This window comes from Ailuropoda melanoleuca, chromosome 10 (genome assembly GCF_002007445.2).
Source record: "Ailuropoda melanoleuca isolate Jingjing chromosome 10, ASM200744v2, whole genome shotgun sequence".
Classification (NCBI taxonomy): Eukaryota; Metazoa; Chordata; class Mammalia; order Carnivora; family Ursidae; genus Ailuropoda; species Ailuropoda melanoleuca.
This window is the reverse complement of record NC_048227.1, coordinates 36,735,818-36,755,450: the sequence shown is the minus strand read 5'-3', so window position 1 is coordinate 36,755,450 and position 19,633 is coordinate 36,735,818. Positions and strand designations below refer to the sequence as shown.

Sequence of the window (19,633 nt, the reverse complement as noted above, 5' to 3'; positions counted from 1 at the left end):
CCAGGTGTGCCGTGTCCCTGGCTGTCTGAAGTCATCACTGCGTTTCTAATGAATCTGAAAGGATATTGAATGGAATCTTTTCAGTTTTCCCAGAATTACAGGCTAGGCCCAGAGCTGAGGACAGAACACACCGAGTACATTCCAAATGCAGGAGCCACAGGGAGTTGGGGCCGGCCTCCTCCCATGAGGCTGGTGGGGAGGTGTCCCCTGAGAACCAGCCTACTCCGTCGCTCTGCAGCAACCCTGACACTGGTGGGGGGTGGCCTTAGGTGAGTCAGCGTTTGTGATCAAAAGTCCTTCCCTTCCTTCTGCATTGGAGGCCCAAGGAAAGTGGTTTTCCAGGGCACCTGCTAGCCCAGCCCTGCTGGCAGGCTTAGAATAGACAGCGGGGTGTCCAGAACGCCCAGAGTACAGCAGGCAGGGGAAAGAGCAGCAGAGCCGGGACAGGGAGCACAGAGGAGGGGAAATGAGAGAGAGTGGGGTGTGCTTGTCTACAGGCTGCCACCCCTACCCAGCCCAGTCAGTGAGCCCAGAGCGTGACCTCACCCTGCAGGTGTTGCACGAGGACCCACGCCCATGAGGTGGGTTGTTCTTACCAGCTCCATATCATACACGGGTACCTGCCCGTTGGGGAAGAGGCATGGCTTGTGTGAGGTTCAGGCAAACAAAGCTGGACTTGGAAGACAGGCCTGCTTGACTTAACACTGGGTCATCTCCTGCATTAGCTCCTGCCTCCCTTCTCCACCCCGGACCCCTGGGTGTGGACGTGGAAGCATGGCCACCTTCCCCCTTCCTGGTCCCTTGGGCAGCAGCCAGGTTGGGGGGGGCGCACGGGGTGCAGGTGAGGCCTGTTTTCTGCATCCCGACAGTCGTGTGATAGCCTTGAGCTGTAGGAGGAATGTCTGGGGGGGACAGGCACGTCAGCTCCAAAGCTTACCTCCAGGGCACGAGTGTTCAACTGAGAGTAGTTTATGTGTTCTTGTACGTTCGGCGTGTTTCCGGCCCCTGACTTCTCCTTCCTGGTAGCCAGCTTACACTATCTAACGTGGTTGTGAATGAGTGTGTCAGTCTAAGGAAAAGGCTTTGTGGGGTACGCACTAAATGTGAGTACTGACCATCTTTAGGAGGAAGAGGGGTTAGGGTTGGGGTGGGGGACTGAAACAGGACTTGACATTTTTGTTCTATAATTTTGTATTATTGGCCCTTTTTGTGATGACGCATTCATGTTTTAAAATGACAACAACTAAGAAGACTACCCTTAGAGATGCCTACGGCGGTTGCTGCAAGCCTGGCTTGCCTGGCCCCGGAAGGGCCATGCTTGCTCTCGGGGTGGGACCTGAGGAGGATGCCTGTGGGGGTCCAGGGAGCTCCTTCAGGGTCTCCTGAGCACGCTCTGGCCTCCCTCCGAATCTGGCGTGTCCCCGAGCTCCTTGCTGCAGCAAATGAAACCGTTTGTCTGCTTCTCCCTGAAGGTCCTTCTGAAGGAACTTTGCAAGGTGCGATAATCGTCTTTGGAGTTGCCAGTTTAATATTCCACCAGAATGGGAGGCCGGTTGAGTGAGGATTGGTGCTGTCCTGCCCAGCTCTGGTTCTGCTTATAAACATGTTTACTGCCTCGAGAAGGAGCTGCTGCTTTTCACGCACGCAGGATGGACCTGGGGTCCCCTTCAGAGGTTAGTGGGCCCAGAGCCTAGAATAAAGGATCTAAACCCTATAGGCGGAACGTCTGGCTGGCTCAGTCTGAAGAGCATGCGACTCTTGATTTCGGGGTCGTGAGTTCAAGTCCCGCCTTGGGGGTACAGATGACTTAAAAACTAAAAAAAAAAACAAAAAACAAAACCCAACAACAACAACAGCCACCCCCCCCGGAAACCTATAAGTAATTTGCTCCTGGGGGCTGTGGAGTGCAGCCTGGGCATGGCTCTGGACCTGACTCTTTAGGGCTTTTGGAGGGGGGACCCAGCTCCTCTCCCGCCCAGGACAGAGCAAACTTACGGCCTCCGTGAAGCCTTCTTTTCTTCTGAAGAGGAAGGCTCCAGCCCGGCAGCAGGCCGGGTCCCGCTGTGGGTGAGGCACTCTTGGTGGGACATGTGAAATGGGTGTTGTTACAAAACCTTGTTTTAGCTCCTCTCATCCTATCCTATAAGAGCAGCAACTGCTCCGTATCCAAACGAGCTGGAAGCCGGACTCCAGCAGGCCCTGGCACACCCATGTGCACAGCAGCATTGCTCACGGTAGCCAGGAGCTGGAAGTGACCCGTGCCCACCGACACAGGAGGGGTAAACACAACGTGTTCTGTCCACACGCTGCAATATTCTTTAGCCATAAAAAGGAATGACGTTCTGATTAGGGGAGGGCAGGACGGATAGGTGGAGCACAGAGGTATTTTAGGGCAGTGGAAGTTCTCTGAATGGTCCTGTCATGAGGGTACGTGTCATCATACACTCGTCCAGACTCCTAGAAGGTACACGAGGAGCAGACCCTCTTACCCCGCAGGTTTCCGGTGTCGATGACAAGTTCGCGCAGGCTCCTCAGCCGGAGTACATGCCCTGCTCTGCTGAGCCGTGCTGATGGTGGGGTGTCCCTGCATGCGTGGGGGAGCCGGGGGCGTGAGAAACCTGTGTCTTCCTCTCCATTTTTCTGTGAACTTGAAACTGCTCTAAAAAATCGTCTTAGGGACACCCGACTGGCTCAGTCGGTAGAGCGTGCAACTCTTGATCCTGGGGTCAGGAGTTCCAGGCCAACCCTGGGTGTAGATCTGACTTAAAAAATAAAATCTTGGGGCGCCTGGGTGGCACAGCGGTTAAGCGTCTGCCTTCGGCTCAGGGTGTGATCCCAGCGTTATGAGTTTGAGCCCCACATCAGCCTCCTCTGCTGTGAGCCTGCTTCTTCCTCTCCCACTCCCCCTGCTTGTGTTCCCTCTCTCGCTAGCTGTCTCTATCTCTGTCAAATAAATAAAATCTTTAAAAAAATAAAATAAAATAAAATAAAATCTTAACAAAATAAATAAAAATAGTCTTAAAAAAAAATCTGGGGCGCCTGGGTGGCACAGCGGTTAAGCGTCTGCCTTCGGCTCAGTGCGTGATCCCGGCATTCCGGGATCGAGTCCCACATCGGGCTCCTCCGCTGGGAACCTGCTTCTTCCTCTCCCACTCCCCTGCTGTGTTCCCTCTCTCACTGGCTGTCTCTCTGTCGAATAAATAAATAAATCTTAAAAAAAAAATCTGATACACGGTAAAAACCTAGATGAACGTTGAGGGCGTGATGCTCAGTGAGATAAGGCAGACATGAAATGTCGAATGTGTATGATTCTGCTTCTGTGGGGCTCTGTGAGTTGTCCGGTTCATAGAGACAGAGGCAGAAGGGTGGGCGCCAGGCCTGGGGAGGGGGGGTCTGTGGGTAATGGCAGCAGAGTTTCAACTGGGGAAGAGGATCTAGGGACAGACGGTGGTGAGGGCTGCACAACCGCGTGAATGTGCTCAATGTCTCTCAGAACCAGGCACTTAAAAATGGCTGAAATGGTAAATCTTCTGTATGTTTTGCCACAGTGAAAAATACCCTTTCAAGGGGCTTTCTCCAGCCGCCTTCTCACATGTACAGGTTCTATACTGTAATTCTTGAATCTCTACTCAGCGTTCTTAAGGCATGACTTCCTTTTTATGTTTTCAGATGAGTGTTGTAGATGCAGGAGAAACTGGAACGATCAGGTTATTTACCAAAACCTGCTGAAGCAAAGCTCTGAGACCTCTCGTCCACTTGTACCGTCCCGGGTGGAAAGGCTGGTCTGAGGTAGGAGGCAGACATGGTGCTTGTGTGCCAAGGGCAGGAGCCTTTGGCAGAGACGGATGTTAAGTTGCGGGCTCCTGAACGGCAGACTTGTGTTTGGCCATCCTCATGCGGTGCAGTGACCTGTTAGCCAGAGAGTCCGGGGTTGCACAGAGTACCCGTTTCATAATGTCTGCCTGGATCTCTGTGGTTGCCCACAGCGGAGGGGTGGCACCAAATCCGCCAACACCTCTGGCTCATTCAGACCCAGAAATGTCTTAATGTCAAAGCCACGACAGCTTCCATTTATTTCACCAGCCCTCGTGTCTGCTCCCCAGCAGCGATGCCTCTCTACCTGAAACTTAGCTGGCATTTCTAGAGAGTTCAGGGCTGGCCTCTGGATTCTGATCCGAGCCGAAAGCAGAGGCTTAACCCACTGAGCCATCCAGGCGCCCCAGTATCCACTTATCTTAAATGGAAGCCCTTCAAATACTTTACAGAAAGATTAAAACAAAAACATGTTCTTTAAAACATGAACCTTCAGGGGCGCCCGGGTGGCTCAGTCACTTAAGCGTCTGCCCTCAGCTCAGGTCATGATCCCAGGGTCCTGGGATCAAGCCCCACGTGGGGCTCCCTGCTCAGTGGGGAGTCTGCTTCTCCCTCTCCCCGGCTTGTGCGCGTGTGCTCTCCCCCCCCACCAGATAGATAGATAAATCAATCAATCAATCAATCAATCTTTGAAGAAGAAAACAAAACAAAAACTGCGAACCTTCATATGCATATATTAAGCCTGACTTTTAATCCAACAGGGTATGGGGTGGCACACAGGTTAGCAGCAAGGCCTCGGAGACGGGGCTGGGGATTTCGCTGCTCTGTGCCCACGCCCGGCAGCCTAGGACTGTCCTCCTGGGCACCCAGCACCATGGACCCGCCGGGGTACAACTGCTTTGTGGACAGAGACAAGATGGACGCTGCCGTGCAGGACCTGGGCCCCAAGGAGCTGAGCTGCACCGAGCTGCAGGAGCTGAAGCAGCTGGCCCGCCAGGGCTACTGGGCCCGCAGCTACGCCCTGCGGGGCAAGGTGTACCAGCGCCTGATCCGGGACATCCCCTGCCGCGCCGTCACGCCGGATGCCAGCGTGTACAGCGACATTGTGGGCAAGATCGTGGGCAAGCACAGCACCAGCAGCCTGCCCTTGCCCGAGTTCGTGGACAACACGCAGGTGCCCAGCTACTGCCTGAACACGCGCGGGGAGGGCGCCGTGCGCAAGATCCTGCTCTGCATCGCCAACCAGTTCCCGGACGTGTCCTTCTGCCCCGCCCTGCCTGCCGTCGTGGCCCTGCTGCTTCACTACAGCACGGACGAGGCCCAGTGCTTCGAGAACGCCTGCCGCATCCTGGCCTGCAATGACCCCGGCAGGAAGCTCGTGGATCAGAGCTTCCTGGCCTTCGAGTCTTCCTGCATGACCTTCGGCGACCTGGTGAACAAGTACTGCCAGGCGGCCCACAAGCTGATGGTGGCCGTGTCCGAGGACGTCCTGCAGGTCTACGCAGACTGGCAGCGCTGGCTGTTCGGGGAGCTGCCCCTCGGCTACTTCGCCCGTGTCTTCGATGTGTTCCTGGTGGAGGGGTACAAGGTGCTGTACCGCGTGGCGCTGGCCATCCTCAAGTTCTTCCACAAGGTCAGAGCTGGGCAGCCGCTGGAGTCGGACAGCGTGAAGCAGGACATCCGCACCTTCGTCAGGGATATTGCCAAGACCGTGTCTCCAGAGAAGCTGCTGGAGAAGGCATTCGCGATCCGCCTCTTCTCCCGGAAGGAGATCCAGCTCCTGCAGATGGCCAACGAGAAAGCCCTGAAGCAGAAGGGCATCACCGTCAAGCAAAAGAGGTAGGCGGGCCTCTCGGGGCCTTGGGTGCGGCCCTGGGCGGCTCCGAGGGGCCCTCATGGGGATGGGCTGGGACGCACCGTGGGGCTGGGGCCGGAGCTTGTCCCGCCCGCCCTGCGAGGATAGAGAACCACAGGAGGGAAGAGGGGCCTCATGGCCACAGCCACAGACTGCTCAGGCAGCCGTGGGTGTGGAAGGTGCAGGGTCCTGCTCTCTGGGACAAGGCCCATGGCTGAGACGGAAGCCGGACACTAACTATGGAGTCGGGTATGCAGTGGGCTGACCGCCGAGCATCATTTCAGAGCCGCCCCTGCTCCGCCCCTTGTGCTCTGGGCTCCCTTGATTGCTGTCCTCGTGGCTGCTGGGTACGGCCCCCCACCCCCGCCCCGAGCACAGCACCTGGGGGAGCCAGGCTGGGAGGGGTCCACAACATCCCCACAAGTGTCTTGGCCTGACCAGGCCGTTGGCACGGAGACCCTTCTCCTGGGCCACAGGCAGGTGCGTCCCAGCCATCAGTACCTGCCACTAACCTGTCCTTGTCTGTTTTATTTTTCTTCCTCTCTGTGTCCATTGCTTCCTCCTGTTTTTCAGTGTTTCACTCTCTAAAAGGTAGGTCTGTTACCACCGCTCCATGCCTGGCCTCTCTCCGTCTTCCGGCCTGGCTGTCCCAGGGCCTGGCTGCATGCTCCGGCTCTCAGGGCTGGCTTTGGCAGTGCTGCCTTAAAGCCTGGCTGATGTTCAGCCTCTGTCTGTCTGCTCAGCTGCCTCGGATGTGTGTCTGTCAGTGCTTGGCTGGCTCTGAAGCCTTGTCTTGCCAGAGCTGGCTCACTCTCTGTCCCCATTTATTAGAGAAAAGGTGCTTTTGTCCCAGCCCAGGCTGGGTGCTCTCCCCTCTGGAACCTCTGGGGGTGGGGCTCCAGGGGTCAGCGCCATCCCATTTCTCCCTCAATAGGTGAGAAGCCCCCCCCCCAGCTTAGCTTACACAAGAGGCTCTGCATCCCTCCAGGGTGGGGGGCGCAGCCAGGGCTGGGGTCCCGTTGTGCTCTGAGCCCTCCCTGCTCTCCCCAGGCAGTTTGTGCACCTGGCCGTGCACGCAGAGAACTTCCACTCAGAGATTGTCAGCGTGAAGGAGATGAGAGACATCTGGTCGTGGGTCCCCGAGCGCTTCGCCCTCTGCCAGCCCCTCCTGCTCTTCTCGTCCCTACAGCACGGGTACAGCCTGACCAGGTAAGACCCAGGAGACCAGCACACACTGGGCCTGCCCTCCCAAGTTCCCGAGCCATGGACTCCCGGGGCCCGCCGGTGCAGGAGGACAGAACGAGCTGTGGAGCCACTCCAGAACATTGTGGTGGTGGCTGGAGATGGGCCCTTGGATATACTGGGCAAGCCCCTGCCTCTTCCTGGGGGCCCTCCGGAATTGGGACTCCTCTTACTCCCAGGCCACCTACACTTCAGGGGTCGTTGCCCTGCCTACACAGCACAGCTCCAGGCTTCTGTGTAGGTGTTGTGACAACACAGGAGGCAGAACCCCACCCAGGAGTGTGAAGAATCCTAGCACGGGATGACCCGTGGCCTTGGGTCTCTGCTCCCCAGCCCCCACTTGGCTGGTCCACAGATGGGGCCAGGGTGCTCCGCAGGGCCCCTCAGGGCATACCGCCTCCCAAGGCAGCTCTGCCGGCTACAGCCCCAGTCGAGCCTCCGATGGCAGGTAGCCTCAGAAGTTCCTGGCTTGGGTCACAGGTGATCCCATAGAGGTGGTATAGCTAGAGATACCTTCGCCTGCTCCCCACCTCTGTGCTCTGTGGGAGGCCCAGCAGGAGCGTGGGACAGTCAGGCAGGGCCACCAGGGATGCCGAGCAAGCCCTGGGCGCTTGGTGCCACCACAGTGCAACGTCAGGCCTCCTCAGGCACTTCCCGGCGTTGCCTGTCTCCCAAGCTCAGGCTCCTGAGCACGTTCCGAGCTTTCCTAGAGCAGGGACCTGTTCCTCTGGTCTTGTCTCCCGGAAGCGCCTGGCACGTGGCCGTACCTGCTGAGGGCGATCTGCTGTGCGCCACCCCCCCACACACATCGTACCAGGCAGACAGTCTGAGGTAGCTGACTGCTCGGCCCCCAGGCTGCCTGGCCTGGGCTCCGTCTTGGCTGAGATGTGTCCAGGCCAAGGCGCTGCCAGGTCCTTGACCATCATGCCTGGTCCCCAGGAAACAGGGAAACCTAGTTCCCAGGCCCATCTACTCCAGACAGCCCGGGCTTCTCAGATGCAATGGGCACCGGATGCTGTGGCCCGAGGTCGCGCCGAGCGGGATGCCGGGCTGGCATGTGTGCTCTTTGCTCCCAGGTTCTATTTCCAGTGCGAAGGACACGAGCCCACCCTCCTGCTCATCAAGACCACCCAAAAGGAGGTGAGGAGGGGTCCTTTGCTCTGATGAGCTGCGGGGAGGGTGGGCGCTTCCCTGAAACCTTCACCCAGGCATTCTGCACTTAGGGTCACGGGGTGGAGTGGGCCCTCCATGGAGGGGTGAGTCCAGCCTCTCCGAGTGACCACCAGGGACTCAGGGTCCCCTATCCCCCGGGCGCTCTTGGCTCCTGCGAAAGCAGCCTGACCCCCCACAGCCTGGCTTCAAGGAGCACTGCAGAGATAACCTAGTGAGCAAGGCCCTCTCTCCCCTCCCCCTGCTGTCTTCACCCGCCTCTCCCACCCTGACAGCTAGTCATCAGGGCCCAGCAGTAGCCGTCACCTGGAAAGTGCCCTGAAGTGTCTAGGAGAGTCCGTACTCGCAGGCCTCCAGGGGCGTGTGCTCCCGCTAGACGCTCCTTGTTCCTTGGCTTCCAGACCTGCAGTCACGGGAGTTTGAGGTTCCTCACCCCGCTCCGGACCCTGTGTCTGCATTCTAGCAGGTGACTCACTGTCAGACACTGGGGGCAAAGCCTGCAGCCACTCACAGGACTGAGTCTTTTGGTGAAATCTTGCAGTTTGCTGGCTGACAGGGGGCTGGGGAACGTTCTAGAGCAGGGTCGTCTCTTGGAAGCTTCTGTGTGAGGGACATCCCTGGGGTTGATGGCCAAAGTCCGGGTGTGGGCATGGGCTCCTCCCCATACTTGAGGGCCAAGGAGGGAAACAAAAGTATCCCCAACAAGCCGATGCCGGCTGAGGCAGCCGCCTACCCATCCTCACTGCCCGCCTCATGCCCTCCAGACTCTGACCTCCTCACACCGCTGGCCACCTCTGGCCCTTGCCCTCAGGTTGGAGCAGGGGTGCGGCTGTGCCAGCAGTGCCCCCCAGCAGCGAGCGAGGGATGATCCTCACGCCCTGGGCCTTTCTCCCCAGGTGTGTGGGGCTTACCTGTCCACGGACTGGAGTGAGAGAAACAAGTTTGGAGGCAAAGTGGGCTTCTTTGGGACCGGAGAGTGCTTCGTGTTTCGGGTGAGTGAGTCTGCCAGGGTCCTCACCCCACAGGGGACCCCGCTGTTGGCTTCTCGTTGGTGATGGTCAGACCACACCGCCGCAGGCCCTCGCCCTGTGCAGCATCTCCCCAGCCCGGGTGCGGGGCCTGGTGCTGACGAGACTGGTGGGGGACATGTGCAGGAGGACCCGTGGGGGACCGTGAGCTGTGACTCATGCTGCCCTTTGCCCTCAGCTGCAGCCTGAGGTCCAGCGCTACGAGTGGGTGGTCATCAAACACCCGGAGCTGACCAAGCCGGTGCCCTTGGAGGCCCCCGCCGCCCCGTCCCTGCCATGCCGCCCTGTTTCCTCTGACCCTGCTGACCGCCTCTCGCCCTTCCTGGCAGCACGTCACTTCAACCTGCCCTCCAAGACAGAGTCCATGTTCATGGCTGGGGGCAACGACTGCCTCATCATAGGTGGGCACCCCCTGCACCCCAGGCTGGACTCCTGCCAGCCCTTGGCCTCTTAGCCTAGGAGATAGGTGCAGCGTCGTGGGGCACAGAGTTCCTGCATGGGAGGTGCCCCCCACGGGCAGAGGACAAGAACCGGGATTGTGGGGGCTGGAGCAGGTGCGGGGGCAGGAGTGGGGACAGGAGGGTGGGCGGTGGGGGACCCTGGCCCACCCTGTGGTCTTTGAGAAGTCTCTGGCAGGGCCAGGTCAGGGACAGCTAGGAGGCTTGCCCCATCCAAGTGGAGATGCTCAGAAGCGGGGGGAGAGTGTCTCGGGGGCAATGCTGGACAGAGGGACAGCCACTGACCGGAGCATCCCGCAGGTGGAGGGGGCGGCCAGGCGCTCTACATCGATGGCGACCTGAACCGGGGCCGCACCGGCCACTGTGACACTTTCAACAACCAGCCCCTCTGCTCTGAGAACTTCCTCATCTCGGCTGTGGAGGCCTGGGGCTTCCAAGACCCTGACACCCAGTGACCGGCCTGCGCAGACGGTGACTGAGCCGTCACCGTGGGGTGGGGGTGAGGCAGGGGTCAGGCCCCCTCTTCAGAGGGAGGCAGTGAGGACCCCCCCCCCGTATGGTGGGCAGCCTCGAGGAGCAGCTGGGGCCCTGGGGCTGGGTCGGCCAGAGGATGCCCAGAGCTCAGCTGGCTGGGCCTGTCCCTGCTCAGAGCTGCTGCTGCCTCAAACTTGGGCTCAGGCCCCAGTTCTCTGTGGAGGCATCCTGTGCCCGAGGCCTGGAGGGGCCACATCTTGCACCCCCTGAGGCTTAGTCCCTTGGTGCGTGGCGGTGGGGGGGGGGCAAAAACGGGCAGGAGGAGCCTTCCACCAAGTGTGGGGCCATGGCGCCCCCTGCGGGTGCTTCTGAGCATAGCTCCCGACCAGAGTCCTGCGGCCACCAAGGGTCCTGCAGCCGGTGGCCTCCTGGCCAGCGGCTGGCGCGGGAAGCTCCCCAGAAGAGACAGGCACTCTGGGGACTGCTCCTAGGCTATGTTCCCCTGCCCCTCCCACCTCAGGAGTGCCTGCCTGGGGCTTCTAACCCCATGCTCTCCTCCCCAAGCTGGCCAGTGACTGCAAGGGGACAGTGACTGCAAGGGGACAGTGACTGCAAGGGGCTGTCACTGTGGACAGTGACTGCAAGGGGAAAGGGGAAGGCAGGATGTGTGCTGAGCTCTGGGCCCCTCCTGAGGGAGGGCCGAGCACCAGTCTGATGAAGGGCTGGAGGGGACATCAGGGGTTCTTGCACTGCAGAGCCTGGGGCTTCTGCTGGGCCTCGCTGTGGGTCCATGCCCGAAGAGGCCACCCCGGATGGCCCAGGGAGGGGCCCTCCCTCTGCAGCTGACCCCACACCAGCCAGCTCCATGTCCTGGAGAAGTGCGGGCCCATGAGGGCTTCTTCAGCCCTCCTCCTGTCAGGGGCTGCCTCTGCTCCCCACCAGTCTCGGCAGCAGCCCCAGGATCCTGTCCAGACTCCTCAGCATGGCATGCTCGTCTTTGTCCGTCCCCACATGCCCCGGGTTGCTAGGGCTGCCCCCTCCTCCGGTCCCTCCCATGCAGCTCCTTCACATGGGCCTGTGCATCCCTCTCACAGCCCTGTGGTGGGCAACATAGCATGGTTTTCTTGTGCTGCCGCCTCTGCCCCTTTCCCTGCCTGGCCTGGCCCAACACAGGCCCTGCAGACTGTAGGTGCCAGTGAAGACTTGTCGGGGAGTGGTCTCCTGCCTCGTGACCTCCCTCAGCTGGTCCTGAGGGCCTGGGCACCCGGGGGATGGGGAGGGGAAGCTGACAGACACCCGAGCAGCCACGTGGGGCTGTGGGAGCCTGGGCCACAGGTGCCAGGGGTCTCGCCCCCAGCCTGGTCCCCACATGGCTGCAGCCAGCCCCTCGGTGTCCCCGTGCGCCATGCCTCTCCTGTCTCCATCTCACTTGTTCCTCCTGTGGGGCATTGGCCCTCCCCTGCCCGCCTACTCCAGTCTCCTCTGAGCCGGGCCACTGTGGTGCGAGAGGAAGGACCGGGAGCCCTGTGTGGCATTGGGCCAGCCACGAATCTGCCTGGAACTCTTTCTCCAACTGTAAAATGGAGCCAGTCATCCTGCTCTGCTGTCCTTGTGGGACTCTTGAGAGGCTCTGAGGGGGACAGTGTGAGTCCCTAGTGAGAGGAGAGGTGCCGGGAGGCAGTGTCACTGCCCCCCCCACTGCCGTCCTTGTCCCCCGCCCCGTGTCCCCACCACCCTCTGTTGTAGCGCCAGCTTTGGTGTTCATTAAACACGGTCTCGTTATATGAACTCTGAGGGTCCAAGTCTGGTCTCTTCAAGCAGAGGGGCCTCCAGGGGCTCCCCTGGGCGTGCCACCGAACGGGGCGGGCGCCAGAAGCTGCGCCTTCGTGATGCTGGTCGGTGCATCATCAGTGGAAAGCTGACCCTTTGCAAGTGGTATTCCAGCGCTGTTTACACGGCTCCCTCTTGAAGGAGGCTGGGGGATTCGTTGTCTGGTGAGTGAGTCCAGAGGAGTCTCTGTGGCTGCCCTCAGGACCCTGCCTGGCCTTCCCGGGTCCAGCCCAGGAGGGCAAGCGCTGCTTAGCTGCCGTGTCTGTGTCTAATGTGAGGTCTCTGTGTGCACATGCATGGTACTCCGTTCCCTCGGCTGGCACGTCTTCTTCCCAGCTGTCCTGATGAACAAAAAGGTATGTGTGATTATTACCTTCATTTTTAATTCCTATCTGTTGTCCTTGTTATGTATCAGGTGTTCCCAAATAGAACATGTTTTGTTAATATACTCCATCATTTCTTAGTAACCAAAATTTACTTTTGATGTTAAAAATAGCTAATGTTTTATGGAATTGTGTGACAAATTATTCATTTTTTTTAAAGATTTTTATTTATTTTTTAAGATTTTATTTATTTATTTAACAGAGATAGAGATAGCCAGCGAGAGAGGGAACTCAAGCAGGGGGAGTGGGAGAGGAAGAAGCAGGCTCATAGCAGAGGAGCCCGATGTGGGGTTTGATCCCATAACGCCGGAATCAAGCCCTGAGCTGAAGGCAGACGCGTAACGACTGCACCACCCAGGCGCCCCTTAAGATTTTTATTTATTTATTTGGCAGAGAGAGTGGCAACGAGAGAAGGGACACAAGCAGGGGGAGTGGGAGAGGGAGAAGCAGGCTCTCCGCTGAGCAGGGAGCCCAATGCGGGGCTCGATCCCAGAACGCCGGGATCATGACCTGAGCCGAAGGCAGACACTTAACGACTGAGCCACCCTGGTGCCACAAATTATTCATTTTTCTAGAAACATTTAAAAGTTTATTTTGAGGGGCTCCTGGCTGGCTCAGTGGGAAGAGCATGGGACTCTTGGTCTTGGAGTCGTGAGTTCAAGCCCCATGTTGGGCGTGAAGTTTACTTTAAAAAATTTTTATTTTAAAAATAAAACAACATAATTTAAAGCAGTTCATTTAATTAAATAATTTGCTAAAGTAAACTATATGCCTTTAGGGTTTGAGAGCATCAGTTTTTCAAGAATAATTTGTAATACAAGAATAAGTCATTTGGGGGCGCCTGGGTGGCAGAGCGGTTAAGCGTCTGCCTTCAGCTCAGGGCGTGATCCCGGCGTTCTGGGATTGAGCCCCACGTCAGGCTCTTCCGCTATGAGCCTGCTTCTTCCTCTCCCACTCCCCCTGCTTGGTGTTCCCTCTCTCGCTAGCTGTCTCTATCTCTGTCAAATAAATAAATAAAATCTTAAAAAAAAAAAAAAAAGAATGATTATCATATGGGACAGTGCAAACCTAGAATGATCTTTATCATTCTTTTCACTTCTGATCTTACACATATTATTGGGTTGCGGACAACATTTTTAATGAAATGGCANTTTCAGGGGCGCCTGGGTGGTACAGCGGTTGAGCGTCTGCCTTCGGCTCAGGGCGTGATCCCGGCGTTATGGGATCGAGCCCCACATCAGGCTCCTCTGCTATGAGCCTGCTTCTTCCTCTCCCATTCCCCCTGCTTGTGTTCCCTCTCTCGCTGGCTGTCTCTATCTCTGTCAAATGAATAATAAAAAAAAAAAAATCTTTAAAAAAAATTAGTATTTCAACTTTTCCTGCTTTTACAAGCCATATGCCTAATTTTTTGAGTTTTTCATGGCAACTTGTTTTAAAAAATTCTGAAGATTTCAGGCTTTCAAATTTATAGTCCCCATAAGTATTTTATGTTTAATAGAGTCAGTGTTTGTAACTTTTAATTTGGAAATAATTTTAGACTTACAGGAGAGATGCAGAGATGCTACAGAATTTCCAGAGACCCCGCCCAGCTGCTTCAGCACAGCCACGGGGCGTATATGCAAGCACAGGTGAATGTCAGTATATCATGCTATCAACGACAGATTTAATCCAATTCCTTCCGTTTTCCCACAGTCCTTCCTCTGTCCCAGGGGTAGATTTAATTTTTACAGATATTTACATTTTTATTAAATCCAGAATGTCCTCAAAATTCACAAGACTAACACTGATCAAAAAACACACACAAATTGCCACTAATTTGCACTCTGAGGTCTCAGGAATGGAGGCCCGTCTGGACTGTGCCGGTCGTCTGCCCCCGATGTCTCATTTGCACGTGGAAGTTACCAGCTGAAGCAGGAGTACAGAGGATGCCTCACACACGCTTCACCACATCGAAGTTAGAAGAAGTGCGTGGGTCTTTAAAAATAATCTGGTATAACACGAAATTATGATCTGGAGGACTTAAGATGGCAGAGGAGCAGGGGACCCTAAGCTTGTCTTGCCCCTGGAGCATAGCTCGTGACCCAACCATTGTGAACACCCAAGCAATCAGTCAGGTCTGAGAGAGCAAAACTGCACGTCTACAAGTAGGAAAGCAACCACCTTTGGGAAGAAACCAATATTGTGATGTATGTTGAGTGACTAAAATTTGAATTAAAAATTATGGTCTTCATTATATTGGTGTCAGGTTGTGGTCAAGAAGTGAGGAACAGTGTCCCGTGACTCATCGCTGCAGATGAAATGCCTCACACATTGGCAGACACGTTCGCTTGACCCGACCGCATGGAATTTGTTAACTCTGTGCTTGGGACCAACGAAGCAAAATCACTGGACACGCTGGGGTGCAGACACACCAACTGTTAGAGACCTTCTCCTTCAGATTGCCGAATCCGCAGGTGTATTCCCTAGCTGGCCAGCTGGCTCCACCCGTGAGAGGCGCCCCTGAGCGAGGGTGCCGGCGACGACATGGAGGGTCTGGGAGCGGACCCTTCCTCCGTGTCCTACTGACGTGCACTGCCCAGCAAAGGACACTGCCAAAGGCTAGCGAGCTAATGATTAAGGAGGAGAAAGGGCCGTGTGAATCACTTTACCTTTCCATGGATGAAGAATCGCGAGACCCAGTGAAAGCAGACTGGGGTGTAGTGACTGGGTGTGTGGCTTGGCAGCTAAATCTAAGTTGGGAAAAGTGAAAGTAAATGATTTAGTAACATGGTTGCTCAGTTGTCACTTGAGTCCTAAATAAAACTAACGCAAACTAGCGGAACCTCACTGACGCGTTTGCTGTGAGAGCGTTTCTGTGGAACGGGAGGTGGTGGATGCGGTGTGTCTGGGAAGGACCGCGTGCGGGTGTGCAGAGGACCAGGAGGCACGGGCCTGTGGGAGGATGCCTCCCTGGACGTCTCTCTCCACTGGGAGCCATGCTCCGCTGCACCTGCTGCCATGGCCAGCGCAGACCAAGCCCCTCCTGGTTTTGTTTACTCCCGTTCATGGCGCCCTCCTGCCGACACGCGCCGCCAGTGTGAGGAATGAGGGGAGCAGCCCGGGAACCTCGGTCCAAAGTCTCCATCCAGAATCGCACTGATCCCTGTCACATGGGAAGCCCAGTATCAGTAAGTCCTCCTCATGCAAAATGAGAATATTTTATCTGGAAGTTTGTATAAAGCAACGTTAATGTCTTCCCAAATACATAGCGTTTTAAACTTGGGTGTGCCGATACCCTCTATAGAAAGCCACAAACCACAAGACCCGTTTCCTCTGCAACCGGGCAGATGCCCATCCTCGTAGGGCTCCTCCTGGTGCTGGACCCTGCTGCCGGAGCCCCTCCACCCCTCCACCCCTCCTGGGGCAGCCGTGGGCTCTGCCTGTTCTGGGAAACTGCTTCTCTCTTATCTTCCTCACACTGTAGGCGGCACCCTTTTCCCTGCTGCTCCCTATTACTCTGTGGGGCCCCCTACAACACTCTGGTTCTCCTTGGCCGCTTCCTGCTGCCCCACCCCAGGGTGGCCTGGCCCAGGTTTGTGTCGGTCCCCAGAGCTGGCTTTCTCTGGGGCAGGCTGTTTTTCGGTTCCTCTGCTGCCTTGGGGTCTTGACACAGGCCTGTGGCCGGGCCGGAGTTCCCCACCCTCAGTAGCTGGGGTGCTCCGGCCCCAGGACGCTTTGCCTGAGGCTCCGGAACCAGCGCCCCTCCCCCCCTTGAGCCTGTCAGCCCCTGTGCTGCTGTCCTGTGCAGGGCGATTCTGGAGGGGAGATGGGTGCACTGCTCTCCAGCAGTGAGCATTTCTGGGGGCCACGGTTGGCAGGTGCCCCCCAAACTCCCCGTAGCCACAATTTACCGTAAGCACCCTTAGCGTCATTTTGTGATTGACCTCGAGACAGTGACATTGGCCTGTTCCCGGGGTAGGGGCGGCCCTGGGCACAGAGCAGTAGCCTTCAGATGCCTGCCTCCTGCAGCGGCATTGGCTGTGGTGACCGGTGACCCTTGTCTGCACGGAGCTCAGCCTGCCCACACCCCACTCCTGTGCCCGCCAGCACCTGCCCTCAGCAGGCCCCTCTGTGGGCCTCGTGCACGGTGTTGGTGGCCCAGCTCACGTCCGCCCCCTACCCTGCCATGGAAGTGCTTTGTTTTGCCTTTTTCAACATGGAGCCTAACCCTTTGGCAGTGAGTGGCTCGGGGGCATTTGGCGCATCCACGGTGCGCCACCATTCCCTCTAGTTCCATGATGTCTCACGCTCCAAAAGGAAACCCGTGCCCGTCCAGCACTTGCTTCCCAGTGCTTCCCGTCTGACGGGTTCTGACAACGTGAAGGGTGCACCTACAAGAGAGTCAATGCAGTGTCCTCATGGGAGATCTTCCCCCCTGCGGCCCCCAGGGGTCCTCGTGGTTAGCGCCTGCAGCCGTGTTCGGGAAACGCACCCGTGTACCCTTCCTCAGCCTCCTGCTCGTCCCTTAACCCCAGCTCAGGGACCGTCCACCCCGACACGTGAGCACCTGCTTGCATCCAGCAGCTGAGTTCCATGCTTGCGATGGGCTGTGAGTTAAGGACACACCGGCTGCAGGCTCTCCCCTGCTCCAGACCCCCTTCATCTGCGAGGACCTTGTTCAGAAATCACCCCTCAGGGGCTGTCCAAGCTACTTGGTCCCACCCCTCTTCCGTATCATCTCTGTCTAGTAACCACAGTCCTGGTGCGGCACTGGGATGTATCGTCTGCACATCCAGACGCCACCCCCCGCCCCGGACTGCAAACTGCTGCAGGGTAAGAGCCCTCTTCCTCGATTTCGTATCCCAGAGCCTAGCTTGGTGCCTGCACACAGTAGGTACCCAGTAAGTGAAGTAAACCCTGGCTGGTGGAGGTAAACCCTGAATGAGCCCAGACTGGACGGAGGCTCTAGGGCACATGATGCCCCTTACGGGCACCCTGAGAACCTGCTAGGGAGCAGGCGGGCATGGGTCTCACAATGGTATGATTTCCAGCTGGGGACCCAGTTGTGAGGGGGAAGGCAGAGGCGTGTGTCCCTCGTCACACACCACACCCCCTCCCCCAGGCCTGCCTGGTGCTGGGAGGCCAAGGGGGAGGCACCCTGGGTCCCTCCTGGCCCCATCACTGGTCACTGGATGCTCCCTGAACCCTTGTGTAGGAGACAAGGCGGTGTCGTAAGCCACACGGGCTCAGCCCCGCTGGGAGTCAGAGTTTAAATTCCACTTCTCCCTAGCAGGTTGACCAGGGCAAGACTTTTGACCCTCCTAGGCCCATTTCCTTGTCCACAAAATGAGAGTCATGGTGATAACTTCCTCAAAGTGTCTTTGTGAAGATTATATAATACCTTAAAAATGCTTAGGACAGGACTGGCACACCGTTAGCTGTATGTGCCAGGCATTCTACCAGGGGTCAGAGATACAGAAAAAGATGCACAGGGACCCTCAGTAGAGGAGGTTTTGAGTAAAAAAAAAAAAAGGTAATAATGGAGTGTGAGGGATGAAGGAGGGGTCTGAGAAGGGAGGAAGAGAGATTAGGAGGGCTTCCTGGAGGTGGTGGTGCTCTAAAGCTTTAACTCCCTAGAGAAGAAGGGAAGGAGAGTAGCTGGTGCAAAGAGAGCCACAGGCTCAAGGACACAGGTGAGGAGGGGGCAGAATGAAGGGGGGGCGGTGATGGGGATGGAGGGGAGGGGACCACCAAAGGGTCCAGCCTGTGACAGAAAGACGTTGAAGGAGTCCAGGAATGGAGTAGCCGGTCAGATGTGCCAGTTAGATCCTGTGGCTTCAGGGTGAAGAATGCACTGGGGGGAAGGAGGTTAAGACTGAGCAGACCAACCAGGTTAGAGGCTGTGAGGAGACCCCAGCCAGCAATGAAGGCCCAGTCAGAGGGCAGCGCAGGGACAGGGTGGGGGCAGAGCTAGGAGCAGGAAGCTGCAGGATCTCAGAGCTTGGTGAGTAACGAGGAGTGAGCAGTGGCGTGACTCAAGGCTGCTGGTGCGAGCAGTTGGGTGGATGGTTGTGTCTTTTGCCCAAAATGGAAATAACAGTGTGGAACAGAATGGAAGGTGGGGGTGGGGTGAGCTCAGTTTGAGACATGCTGGTTTGAGGTGTCAGCAGCCCCATCAGAGACCCAGTGTGACCTCTCACACGGCATAGAAAATGATAGGACGGTGAGCACAGCTGACCTGCTCCCCAAGCCCAAGGAGGGAAATGTCTCCCTGTGTCTTAGGATTTCAGCCACACTGGGCTTGTGTGCTCTGCCCACCTCTGTGTTTTTGACTGTGCTGCTTCCTGACGATAGGGTACCCTGCCCCCCTTCTTTGGTCTGAAGTCTCCCTCTGCACACAGTCCCCCAGCCAGCACTGGCTCCCTGGCCTGGGCTCCCTTGGCTCTGGGTCCTCAATGCCTGCGGCGGTGAGTGGCCAGCTAGCTCAGAGGGCCATCAGGGCTGGAGAGGGGTAGGTGAGGGACAGAATGATGTGAGATGGAGGACATGATTGCCCTGGGGTGGGGTGGGGCAGGGGGAACCCTGGGAATACCAGGACGGTGTGAGGCTGAGGCTGCAGGCCCTGGGCCTGTCCTTGCTCTTCCCCGTGCCCCCAGGAAGAAGGAATGAGAGTGTAAGGGCTGTAGGAGGTGAGCTGGAGAGAGGGGGGGAGGGTGTGGTGAGGTGGACAGCGGGCCATGCAGCAAAGAGGCCCACTCACCCTGGCAAATGTCCCTCGGCTTAGAGAAATGGCAGTCACAGATGACCTTGGCAAAGGCAAGGGGCTGGAAGGGAGGGCAGGTGAGATGCAGACGAGGAGTGAAGATTTCTCTTCCCAGAAGTCAGAGTCTGCGACAAGGAAGAGGGCGGCAGAAGAAGGTGGGGAGGCCTCTAGTGGTATGGCAGCCTCCTCCCTTTTGAAACAGGACAGACCAGCACCCGTGGGCTGCCAGTTCAGAAGATGGAAGACCTGGCCTCACCTCGGGGAGGAGGACATGAAGAAGGTTCCTGTGTAAGGTAGGGCTGAGGCCAGTGGGAGGGCTAGGCAGGGGTGGCGACCCCACTGCCCCCGTGAACAAGGCTGCCACCCAGGACATTTGGGGAGAGGGCCAGGAGCTCAAGGGAGACCAAGGACCCGGTGGCAGCCACCCAGTTCTCAAAGCAGGGGACAAAAGGGCAAAGGGAACCAGAGATAAGGCAGCCAGTCCGGGTGCCGGTAACCCCTCAGGGGACCAGCAGGACAATTTCAGCCCCAGGCCGAGCTGCTTGCTGAGCTGGGAGTGAACCACTGGCCGCTGCTCCAGAAGTAAATGCAGCCTTGCAGGGGCCAGCTTTGCGCGAGCACAGGCTGGAAGAAATGGA

The 19,633-nt window shown here is 57.3% G+C and overlaps 1 protein-coding gene across 6 annotated transcripts; it reads left to right on the top strand.

The window, feature by feature from the left end:
• Positions 1-3,669: 3,669 nt before the first annotated feature.
• On the top strand, positions 3,670-15,079 carry TBC1D24 (TBC1 domain family member 24). Of its 6 annotated transcripts, none has more exons than XM_034670564.1 (10): positions 3,670-3,789; positions 4,575-5,652; positions 6,242-6,259; positions 6,719-6,877; positions 7,987-8,050; positions 8,977-9,072; positions 9,287-9,509; positions 9,867-12,034; positions 13,791-13,881; positions 14,089-15,079. In XM_034670564.1, exons 2-8 carry the CDS (start codon positions 4,688-4,690, stop codon positions 10,019-10,021), a joined length of 1,680 nt encoding a protein of 559 aa, XP_034526455.1. In that variant the 5' UTR covers positions 3,670-3,789; positions 4,575-4,687; the 3' UTR covers positions 10,022-12,034; positions 13,791-13,881; positions 14,089-15,079. The 6 variants fall into 6 exon arrangements, with proteins under 6 accessions (XP_034526455.1, XP_034526454.1, XP_034526453.1 ...); XM_034670563.1 differs by having other exon boundaries at positions 9,867-12,226; XM_034670562.1 differs by having other exon boundaries at positions 9,867-12,226; positions 14,082-15,079.
• The last annotated feature ends 4,554 nt before the right edge of the window (positions 15,080-19,633 follow it).